General features: G+C 37.5%; 1 protein-coding gene across 3 annotated transcripts in view; it reads left to right on the top strand.

Annotated features, from left to right (window-relative positions):
* The first annotated feature begins 2789 nt into the window (after positions 1 to 2789).
* Cblb (Cbl proto-oncogene B) overlaps positions 2790 to 12349 on the top strand; it is a 181826-nt gene continuing 172266 nt past the window's right edge. Inside the window, exons 1-2 of one of the 3 annotated variants that reach the window (XM_020183482.2) lie at positions 2790 to 2942; positions 4218 to 4399. In XM_020183482.2, coding sequence (XP_020039071.1) covers positions 4232 to 4399 — 168 coding nt within the window. In that variant the 5' untranslated portion in view covers positions 2790 to 2942; positions 4218 to 4231. The other 2 variants (XM_020183485.2, XM_020183483.2) reach the window with 2 other exon arrangements.

Genomic DNA, 12349 nt, shown 5'->3' with positions numbered 1-12349 from the left:
CTATCTGAATACAAACTAAAAACCAAATGACTCTGGATGTGGCTGAAGTGGTAGAGTGGAGGCCCTGAGTTCACCTGAAGTACCATTGAAAGAAAAAATATTTCCTGTGTTGAAAGACAGGAATATAATCTGTTTTTTCCCCAGATGACATCAACCTATTGGTATTTAAATTAATATCAAATATTAATGTGTAGATTACAAGTGATTATAGCTGTCTCTTTAGTGCTCTTGTCACAAGTCTTGAGGTATCACATATGCTTATAGTCAGTTTGCTCATATTATTCACTTACTGATCACTCTGGTGCTTGCAAGACTCTTCAGGTAGGAGTCTCTCCATCCATCTCACAGCAGGATCTTCCAGGAGAGCTCTACCCTGCGAAAAGGAGGCTATGTACATGTTCCAATCCCATGACTCCCAGTGATGATGAATTTGCTTTAAACTTCGTGGGGCTGCACACCAACATGGTCTGTTTAATGAGCATACTATTTCTTTAGCCAACTCTGTTAGCTTGGCATTCTACTGCTTATTTCCTGAGTATCACAAAGTCTACTAAGATAACATTTCTTATTTAAAGCACCATAATATGCAGTCTTTTATCGGGCTCTATTTCTTGGACTTCAATCCACCTCCATCCCACCTCCCATCTTTATTCTTCCATGCATTTTATCTCATGCTCATAGATGAACCAGAGTGCTGATGACCCATCAGTTCATAATATATAACCAAACTCTGAATTCTAGTTTGAGCTCAATGGAACCCCTGCAGCTCTAGAACTAAGTTGGCACTCTAGATAGCTTTGATAAATAGCTAGTTGAGAATAAAGCTGCAATTTCTTGATCGTATATATGTCAGTGTGCATATATGCACATATAATACACATGTGTATGCATACCTATATATGTTACATACATATACCTATATGTATAACAATATACAATAAAAGTTGTCATCTGTATCAACGTGATATGTTTGATACCACCAACAGTGCCATTTTTTCATTCTCATCTCTTTCAGTTCTAAAACAAAATACAAAAGGAATGGCACATACTACAACATGTATATTACTTATTCAACATTTATTCAGATAGAAATATGAGTAATATACTTAGTTATAATATGTATGTTTGGTAGTGTGCAGAAAAGCTTCTATACATGGGTTTAGTTCTTTTGAGTTTATTTTAAAGGTTCTTTTTATGACATCAAGGATAGAGCCACAAAATGTTTTTCTTTTTGCAGTCTCCCTTTAGTACCCATCACTAGTCTTACTGAGTAAGAGAGCTACAGATGGGTAGAGAAGATACGGAGAGGCTAGAACTTTTGTGTGTACTTTTGTACACAATGTAAATGTTGAGCTACTTTTTATTGACATAGAAATAATGGCATAAAATGATATAAAAATTACTTCCTGAACTACATTTTATCACCTTTGCAAGAGCACACTTTGTGTGTTTTCAAACAAAAATCTTAACCATCTGAATTTAGGACTATAAAGTATGTTTGTGACAACACAGGATCCTTCACAGTAACAGCCATACGGTTAAAATGCTCACTTACTAGAAAGTGGTTAGACCCATTGAGAAGTATTTTCTTAAGCTATCTGGTTAGAGAAAGATTTGAAACATTTTTTAAAATGATGCAAAAAGTCACACCATCTGAGAAACCCAAGGTGTAAAGTATATCCCACACTACTGTAGTGGAGAAAAGTTCCAAACTATGAAAATCCAGAGCAATTGTTTAGCAGCTTGTGTGGTCGCCTTTAAACAAATAGAAAGAAACAAACGGGGTTCATTCACCATACGATCTTGTTGAAAGAGGGTCCCAGTACAGTAGTTTTTTTATTTTAAGACTAGCCAGATGTGCACCTTTCTATGGACAAAAAGGATGGAGCCACAGGAAGAGAGGTTAAATTATGCTGGAAGACAATGGCAGATACAAGGTTGATTTTTTACAACGGAGAAAAATCTGTGTAAAGGTGATTCAGACAAAATACAACAGCTGAGTTCTCCTCAGTGATTTGTGCAGAAACGAATTGAATAAAAAGAGCAACATACATGTTACTACTTCCCATTGTTTGGTACATTTAACTGCCCTGGCATGACCACCAGAGTCTATTTCTTTTTCACCAGCCTGATGTTTGAATCCCTCTAGAACTAATAGTAAAACTGGAAACACTCAGAACTTTAGGAGTTGTAGTTGGCAAACAGGTTTTATCCTTAGCTTACTGGATGTGAGGTTCACAATTCGTCTTAGAAGCTTGATGACTGTTGCTCTTTTTTGATAGCCAACAAGAAACCCTGTCTCAAAGCTGCTTGGCTGAGGTCCTGGGTAGAAGAGTTTGGCAGCCCTAGGGAGATGGATTTCTTAAGCCTGTGACTCGCCCAGAGTGGAGAAGCAACACCCTCCAAGCCTCTACTCTGTTGCTAAGAAACAAAAGACTAGGAAGGTGAGCAAAGCAGGAAGTCCCGCCTTTTAGCCCCAGTTGGCTTTGGCTCCCGCTCCCTACGCTCACGCCCACCTGCCCACCCTTCATTGGATCGCGCCTTAGGGCTTGCCTCTCTAGTTTCAGGACATTTCCCTTTTCTAATTTCGCTCCAGGAAAATCCAGGCCCATTTCCCTCTGAGTTCCTTTCCTTTTGGGACGTGCGACAAGCGGGCCTTCCTTTGGGGCCATTGTGTACTGTGGAGGACGTGGACCCGGTGGTAGCGCGAGGAAGACGGGCGCCTCCAGCCCATTGGCTTCACCCGCTGTCGAGCAATTTGCGAGCTCTCAGGATTGGCTTAGTGGTTCCCAGCCCCGCCCCCGGCCCCGCCCCGCGGCTGAGTGTCTGTGTATGTTACAGGGGTGGGGTGTCCAGCGAGTGGTCTCCTCCTCATGCTAGTGCTGCTGCGGCCTCCCGAGAGTCGGGCGGGAGGGGAGAGCGGGTGTGGATTTGTCTTGACGGTAATTGTTGCGTTTCCACGTCTCGGGGGCCTGAGCGCGAGGTTGCTCCTTCCCGGAGAGAGTGCCATTAGGGCGGCTACACAGTGCCCGCCCGCCGGAGCGAGCCCAGCGCCCCGAGCTGCGTGCGTGGAGAGTGGGAGCGCGCACACGCGTGTCTCGGGGCAGCCACCGCGCCGAGAGCTCGGAGGGACGGGGCGCTGGGGAGGCTGGGCGCTCGCTCCGCACGGGGGCCCTGGGCAGCCGGGCCACAGAGGGAGAGGGGACAGCCCAGCTTCCAGCTGCCGTGGCGACTGCCCTGCACAGTTTGCAGGGGTCACTTAAAAGCTTAGAACCGGGCGGCCGGGAGGGGAGACCGGAGGCTGGGAGCGCAGCCGGCCCGAGGTGCGCCCACCCTGACGCGGGCGCTCGGACAGCCCGGGCTGCGGGGCGCTGGAGAAGCCAGGGGTGCTTTGTCCTCCCTGCCTTCGTCGTCCTCCGCAGCTGAGGTCCGAGAAGAGGCCTGAGCAGGGAGGGGACACAGACGTCCTGAAACAATGCTTTGGATACCCTTTTACCCTTAGGTGAGATTAGAGGCGAGGAACCCAAGAGTGAACTCTGCCTTCCCTGCCCGCTCTTGTCAGTTTCTCAGCCGCTTTGGAAAAAAACGACCTATTTGTTTGCTGTTTATTTGGCTTTGGGGAATAACTACTCACCGCCTTGGTTTAAAGGACTGTGTGTTCATGTCCGCACTTGGTGGTTTTAACCCGGGAAATCCAAGTCCCTCGCCTGTGTTGACAACAGACATGGTCCTTAAGTGTGTGTAGAAATAGACTTTACATTTTATATAATAACTTGGAGAGATCTAACAGTGAGTGTGAGGTTTCTGAGTGAGGCCCCGAAACGTGTTCTAGGAGTTAAAGTTGTAGTATTTTGAATTAGGGTTAAGGCAGAGAGGGGGAGAACATTGTGTTCTTATGTATATGGAGAGAACTTACTTGTTTTGTTGTTATGAGTTGGGTATCAGTTAAGCTTTAGCTATTTGAAACTTGAGAAGGATGCATCTTTAACTCAGTATTCTAAAAGGAAATCTAGGGTCATTGCTCCTAAACTTACTTTATGTAAAATGGAGAATGCAGTTACATAGGGCTATTGAAAAGTTGATCTAGGACCTTTGGGTTGGTCTCATTGATGGAGGAGAATGTAGTGTATTCAGGTTATCCTGTTTGCTTTCCTGTGGGGTAGAATAAATTCTTTCTTACTCAACTAACTACTTTTTAAAAAATTTGCCTTTCAAAGAACTAAAATTCCAGATGGCAAATTCTATGAATGGCAGAAACCCTGGTGGTCGAGGAGGAAACCCCCGAAAAGGGCGAATTTTGGGTATTATTGATGCTATTCAGGATGCAGTTGGCCCCCCTAAGCAAGCTGCTGCTGATCGCAGGACTGTGGAGAAAACTTGGAAACTCATGGACAAAGTGGTAAGTTAAGTCTGACTGTGTGTTCCTAGCCATATTCATCCTGGATGTGGTTTCTCCAGGTGTATGAATATATACTGTTAATTAATAATTATGGATATGACAGTAGTCTTTTGATTTGTATTTAACATTTTTATTCTGAGTGTTTTGAAAAGTTGGGTTCAGAGCAAAAACTTTGGTTGTTTTTTACCTTTTGTCCTGCTCTTCAAGGTTCAGAGTTCTTCTACATACATGACTCAGATATGCAAAATTTTTACCACTGGCTGCTTTTTGTGGGTGTATGGTCATAATATAGTTTAGAAATGTTTGTTGAGTCTCATGTGAGGTTGTGTTGCTCTTAGATAACAAAAAGGTGCAAACAAGTAATTTAACAAATTGTTTGATGGAGCAATTATGACAACCACATGTGTGATGCTCAAAATGTTTACTCAGGAAAGAACCAGATTAGTCCCCAAGTGAGGAAGTAGTGTTTGAGAGTTTCCATTTTCATCTTTGAGAATTCATCTTCATTAAGAAACTTTTTTAACTTTTTTATTGTTAATGGTATAGTTACAGTTTCTTTCATCTACTATTCCATTTTGAAACAGGAAACCTTTTCGATTGCACATTGTTTATTGTGAAAGGAAAATTTATGTTGGGGGTTGTGGAGCTGAGAGTGTCAGAAACTTCTGTGGGTTTTGCATGTTGCTTTCAGACGAACTCTAATTTTACAACACGAAGTGAAGCTGGATGTCATTTCTCAGAGAAGTATAGTTAAAAAGACAACCTGAATATTTCACAGGGATCTACTGTAAAACTGTAGGTTTCAGGACTATTTATGATTGTAAAATTCATATGATAAAGATATAGTGTGCTGCTTTTCAAAAATTAGTGCTTTGTAAATTTGTAGCAGTTGCACTTCCTGTATATATTGGTAATGTGTGTAGCAACTTATGGCTTAATAGATATTGGGACTAATTATAAATTTAGTTGAGACAGGGCTTTTGATATCATTTTAACTGCAGAAATGGGGATTAAAAAATGCTCTTGCAAATATGTGCCAAAGCCTACCTGAATCATATGGTAGCAAGCACCTTTGCTTTGTTATGTTACTATATAAAGTAACAGAACACTTTACTGTATAAAGTGGCTACAAAGAAGCCACTATTGGGAATATTAGCAATGCAGTAGGGTGACTTATCTTTATGGGAACTATAGATAAGATGGATGAATGATGGGCCTGTCACTATATGGCTAGTGGTATTAAATGCAGAGCCTGAATATTTCTGACATAAATATCCTTAGTTTTGGGTTTCAGTGTGACCTATTTAAACTTCTGCCAATTTATTCAAATTGTTATATTAAAGTGCTCCAGACAGAATGATGTCAGAGTATAGAACATTGTAACTTGCTGCTTGGGGTCAGGTTTGGTTTTAGTATTAGACATTTAAGAATGAGGAGTATGCAGTTGGAAAACATTACATATATTTGGCAGGCATAATATCAGCTGTTTTTGCTTTTCTTTAGAGTTTGCATTTGAAAGTCATTCTTCTTGCCTAAATCATTATTTGGGAGTAAGAGAAGGGCTTCAGGATTTTGTCTAATTTGTCTGTCATACAAGTAGGCAGATAGATTTTACAGAGGAGCTGTTACTGCCTGTCCATATACTTCTTTGAGTGGTCAAAATTTGTGTATTTGTGGAATGAGAATTAGAACATCAAATCAAAAAGATTTATGTAAGGAAGTGGTGAGCAATACTTATTGTAAAGTCATTACTGAAACAGTAAAAAAGGGTATGTGTAATTTTGGCCTGTGACTGGTTATTAACATAAGTTTTATCTGCTTTTAATTATTTCACCATGAGTTATGGTAAAGCGGATGGTTATTTGATAGTTAAACATCTGTCATTGTTTATTTTATTAACCCTTTTGTGGGTTTAGGTTTAGCTTCTATAGTTGAGGAATTTGACTCACAAGGATATCTATTATCCAAAGTCTCTACTTAGTGGGATGTGGGTGAGGGTGTTGGCAAGGGTGCATTACTGTGGCTTTCCCTATTTATCTTCATTACTTGTCAAAGATCAAAATGGTGAATGCATCTGTGGGCTTTGTGGAGAGGAATCACATGAATTATTATGAAAGAGCCAGTACGTTTATTCATGCTCTATCACATAGTAATAGAAAAGCACTGATAATTATTACTTGGCAACATATGTTATTGAAGTGTGTAATGTAGAAGCATCCCCACATGTGTTCATCTTTTTGTATTTGTCACTGGTGAAGGGAGTGGTTCATAATATCAACATTGTCTGATGATTACATCAGAAACTTTATCATTAGTCCAAAAGTCAACTCCTTGACACATTACCTGTTTTTTTTTTTAATAACTGTAATAGCATGAATTTAGCTTGTGAATAATGGAAAACAGGAACTTTCAGGTCTAATTGGCTGTTAAAGAAAAGTCAGGACTAAGTGTGAAGTGAGCATAGTTTTCTTTATGAAGCCTTCTCATAAGGGCAGATCTTTCAAGTTTAACTAAAAAGTAAAATAACTTATTTTATAGGAGATAATGAAGCAATCTTGGACTGTAAGAGAAATACCTGGTGGTGTGGAGTTTCATCATTCTTTGGTCTATAGAACTTAAAATGATCAACTGAGATACCAGTTCTAACTAATTGTTCTGTTTTCAGAGGGCAGGCTTTCTCTCTAAGGTCTCTGACTGTAGGACAAATTAACTCATTTGGGTTCTTTTTAAGATATGTAGAGTGTTTTGTAACAACATCAGTATCACAGAGGTACCACAGTGCTTGTACTGAATAAAGGAAAAGCAATGTATGTCAAAGCATCCTATTTGTTTAGATTTTTTGGTCTTAGCCCTATGCATCAGTCTAAGTCAATAGCTGATCCCCAAGCTTCAAAACCTATAATCAGTGGATGCCTTTTTGATGCAATGATAGACTTGGTCTCATGAATACATGTTTAGGTTCATCTGTGCCCAAAATGAAACTTGGAGTTTGTTCCAAAGTTATTTACAGAAACAGAGTTTCTTAAACACTTAATAGGCATTTATTGAAGACCTAGTATGTTTGTATTAAATGCTTAGTACTGAGATTATAAAGATATACCCTGCCTCTGGTCTGCATAGGAGCTCAGAACAGCACCAGAGCAGAGCATATAAGTGGATAATTGCTGTGTAGTGTGGAAAGGGCTGTAGCGTAGTATAGTGGGAGTAAAGTAGAGAACATCCACCTTATTTTTTTTTGGCCACTGTTAAGTTTTCTGTCTGGATACTCCTGGCCATTGCCTTTTAGGAATAGCATTATTGTGTTCTTGTTGAAAATGCTGAAGTGAGGGTAAGGAAATGATTGCTAATCAGTATGTTCGGAATCATAATTTATTAATATGAGTGTCGTGGTTTTCACAAGAGTCTTAGCCAGGTGATGGAAAATAGAAGAAATAGTTTTCCGTCTAATAGACGCTAAGTGTACTAAGCATATGTGGATGCCTGGGAAATTAGAAAATAATTGATGCTAGAGCAAAGTGAGTGAGTTGAGTACCTGCCTACGTTTTTGTCTTTCTGTCCTTATCATTTATTCAAAATTACATGAGAGTATTAAAAGCATTTAAAAAGTGACGATGTGAAATAGCCCTTTCCTGCCTTTTACTCTTAGTACATTTAGTACTCAAACTTGAAGTAGAATTCATTCTGTCTTTATAATTTCATTATGTCCATGATGTATTTTAAAGTTTATCAATCAAAAATGCTTGGACTGTATATAAATATTTAAAAACTTTATTAAAAACATTGAATTCCTTATTCCTCTGGAAAATATTCTGTGTGGAGTATAACTTAGGTTTTGGATGCAAAGTGTTTGTTATTTTGAGAATATCACCTTTCTAGGACCTTGAAACAGGGAATATCATTCATTTCAGTATTTTTCATACAGTTCCTTTGCTTTATTGAAGATGCTCTCTGAGCAGAATCCTGGGTCTTAGTAGATTTGGATAACACATTTAGTGTCTGGACAATTTTTTTAGTATGGAGTTGGATTTGTAAAATGATCCCAAAGTTTGGTACTTGTGATTACTAGGAAAAGCTTTATTTGATAAAGTACAAGATTTATAGGAATCTAAGTAAGAGTTACTATGCTTTATCCCTGTGATAGAAGGTAAACATACAACAAAATCTTTAATCAGTAGTCCTTTAACTCCTATAAAAATTTTAGCATTTAGATTTTGAATCAATTTCTTTCTTTCAAAAGTTGTTTTGCATGCTTTCTCTTGACTTCCTTCCTCATTTATAAAATCCTAACTATGGAAAGGTTGACATTTATAAATAACTGTGCCACAGTACAATGTAGTAAGTGCTATGAATTGGTAGATACAAAATACTGAGGCATAGTGTGTGGTGGAGGTGAATGCTGCTTGCTGAGGGTAGCAGTTGATAGACAAGGACACATGAAGAAGATACCATGCAGGTGTTCTTACAGGATGATTTGGATTTCAGTGAGATGGATGGCCTTGTTAGCTGAACAAATGATGGAAGATTATTGAGTGAGAGAAGCTAAATTAGAGGATGATGATAGAGGTTTTGACTGCTTTCCCATAGAATTTTGACTTAATTTATTTGGTAGATAGATAATCATTGAAGGCTTTTGAGAATGAAGAAGAAAAATCTAGGCTATTCCTTGATCTACTACTTTATTGACTCTATGAATGTTGGTTTAAGAGAAAAGACAGTGAAAACAGGAATAATGATCAAAAGAAATGAAAACATTCTAGATAAGAAATAATTGGCTTAAAGAATTGACAGTTGGTATAGCAAATTTTGGTTCAAGAGTAGAAGGTATTTTGGAAGTAACATCTGCAGATCTTTACGGCCCTTCAGAGTTAAGAGAATGAAAGAGAAGGTGAAGTGAAAGTGACTCTTGAGGTTTTTCAGCCTAGTTGATTCTGAAGGCAGTGATGCTTTTAATGAGATAAGGAACATAGGAAGGAAAAGATTGAGCTTGGGGGTTGGTGTATGAGTTTGATTTTTGGCCATATTGAGTTTGATCTGCCACAGTGAAATTCATTTTGAAGTTAGAAAATTGAGTATGAAGTTCCAGAGGGAAGTTAAAACTAGTGACATCTATTTGGTAGATGTGTGCATAAGGGTCATCTCAAAATACAGACCTGTAAGATACTTCTAATGCAGAGCAGAAGAGAGTCATAGACAGAGTCAGAGAATCAAAATTTTTGGAGCATTAGGAGGTTTTTAAATGGCTACAAAGAAAAGAATCCTACAAAGAACAAGAACAAGAGGTAGAAAACTGAAACATTGACTTCTTGGGTAATAACAGCTTTTAGAAGATAGCTTGAAGTTTTCAAAAAATTTAGTTGTAGTAGAGAAAACAAAACAAGATAAAAATTTAGAAAGTCATTGAAATTCATAATTAGAGGCATTGCTAATCTTTGCAGAGTAATTTTACTTATTTGATGGGGTTAGATTAAAATGAGGATGTAGATTACTCAGAAATTGTTCTAGAACTGTACCAACCATAAAAAAGGAAGTTCTGATAACTTGAGGATTTAGAAAAGATTTGAAATTAACTCTGTGGTATGTGCATGGGCAGAATGCACTCCACTTCCACTTACACAAGAGAAGTGAGGGAATGAATATGCACAGAAGTTTTGAGAGAATTTGAAAATTTTATGTTGAGTTGTTAGGAAGTAATTTAAAGCATAATATTTGTGATGTTTAACCCTTGTTTTTAGAATTGTGTATTACAGAATAAATAATATATTTTAAACTATCTTCTAGCAATTAAGTTAGTAAATAAGTAAAAAATTGTAATGGTAATCTGTTCTCATCTTTTATATGAGGATCAGCTTAAATACATGTTGCAAATTTAATGGTGCCACCACACTATTTTTAGCTAAAGTTTTATTTTAAAAAAATGTATTTGTAGGTTGCTAGTTTTTTCCTAATAATGAAAGAAGCATTTTCATAGTATCTAACTGAAATTTATAGCTTTTTAACATACTAATATTTAATTGCTTAACTCACTCATACTTTCATACAATAGCAATTAATGAAAGTTATTAATGTTTGTTTTTTCTATTTTTTGGCTCTACTGGGGTTTGAACTCAGGGCTTCATGCATGCTAGGCAGTTGCTCTACTGCTTGAGGCACACCTCCAGCCCATAGTTACTTATTTATGTTTTACCTGTTCCAAGACTGGGTATTTTATCTGTAAGTGTTTTCTTCAAAGTCTCTTGGGTTTGAAGAAACTAGAAGATTCCATGTCAGCTAACAAAAGTATTGACCTGGTCTGGGCCTTATTTCCTATATAGGACATTCCCAATTTTTTAAGGGTTCTGATAGCATGAGGAACTTTATCAGCTAAAAGAACTTTTAAAAAATCATAATTCTCCCCCAAAATGACCAGTGTCCTTTATTTTATTCTGACACTTTTATAAAACCTACAGAGATTTTGTGTCTTGTGTTGGGACATAAAATATGGAAGAAGAAATGCTAGAAAAAGTGAGCATCTTGTAAATACTGAACACCGTGCCTAGCACTTCATGCTTCCTCTTCAAAGGATTATAATACCCTAGGAGGTTTCTAGAAGAAACCTGGCCAAGGTTGTAAAGCTTGGACGTGGCAGAGCCAGATCTTGGATTTGCTTGATTCTAATGTCTGTGTTAGTAGTGTGAGTGGGTCAGGTACACCGCTTCATGGCACAATATGATTCTTCTTCTTTCCACAGAAAGTATATCAAAAGGATGTTTGCTCTTTATATTTGATATTATTGAATTCTTCTCCAAATTTTGTACTCATTTTTAGTGATGTTTATTCAATAATGACACAGATACCAAATTTGTATATTTCTTTTGAGAAATCTTTCCTTACTTTGTTCCTCTCTCCCCTCCTCCTTCCCTCTATCAAGTATTTATTACACATCTACTTTCTGCAAAGGAGAGAAATAGACTTGTGAGGAAAACAATGTGTACTTCACCTTTCAGGAAGTCATATTCTTATTTGGAAGAAAGATAGTGAAAAGAAGAATACACAGCTGACGTTTTAATTAGAACAAGTTGGCTCATTAGTGTAACTTTTTATATCACCCTTCTAAAGGAATTTATCATTTTCTCCAAATTATACTATAACTAATATTGAGCTCATGACCAATTTTACATTTTAACTTTGTTTTGCCCAATTAATATCTGTGAAGAGTGTCATAATATTTCATATTTTTCACATTTTATTCTTTATATAGTTTATAATTTTATATACTTAGAGAGATGAACTGAAATGGAAATAACCCAAAGGACTCTTAGATTTTTTTTTTTTTATGTAATGACATACTTTTATGTAACTGTAGTAAAAAAACTTCTGATGACATTTATCAGAGGAGGACAAGGATTTCTGACCCCTGTGATATTTCAGGGAGAGGGGTTTTTTAGTAGTAGAGCACTTGACTAGTACACTTGAGACCTTGAGTTTGCTCCACAGCACTCTCCCCAAAAAAGTTACATTTAATTTTGAGAGTATGTTACTTGATTGCATGGAATGCTCCATTAAATGAAGTAGTATATACAGTATGGAGTCATATACAGTAGTCATATACAGTATGGATGAAGTCATATACAGTATGGATGCAATTCCTTGCTGCTGAAACTGCTTTTGTAAAATTTCTTTCATATGTTTCAGGAGCACCATGGATTTGAACTTTGTTTGCAGGGAATATGTTAACTGACCTAATATCTCTTTATTAGCTTTTGGCTGGAAATTTTAACTAAGAATCATCCAGGAAATCTCTTTAAATATCAGAGCTCCAAGAATATTTAATAGTGTTGCAAATTCTTATATCAATAGTAAATTCTGTTTTTATATTTGTGCCTTTGCTTCAGAATGGTTAAGTATAAATATATATATACACATACATATATACATACATTTAGGTGTGCAGATACATATTTATTAAATTAT

This window comes from Castor canadensis, chromosome 5, assembly GCF_047511655.1.
Source record: "Castor canadensis chromosome 5, mCasCan1.hap1v2, whole genome shotgun sequence".
Lineage (NCBI taxonomy): Eukaryota > Metazoa > Chordata > Mammalia > Rodentia > Castoridae > Castor > Castor canadensis.
This window is presented reverse-complemented; position numbering and strand designations above follow the sequence as displayed.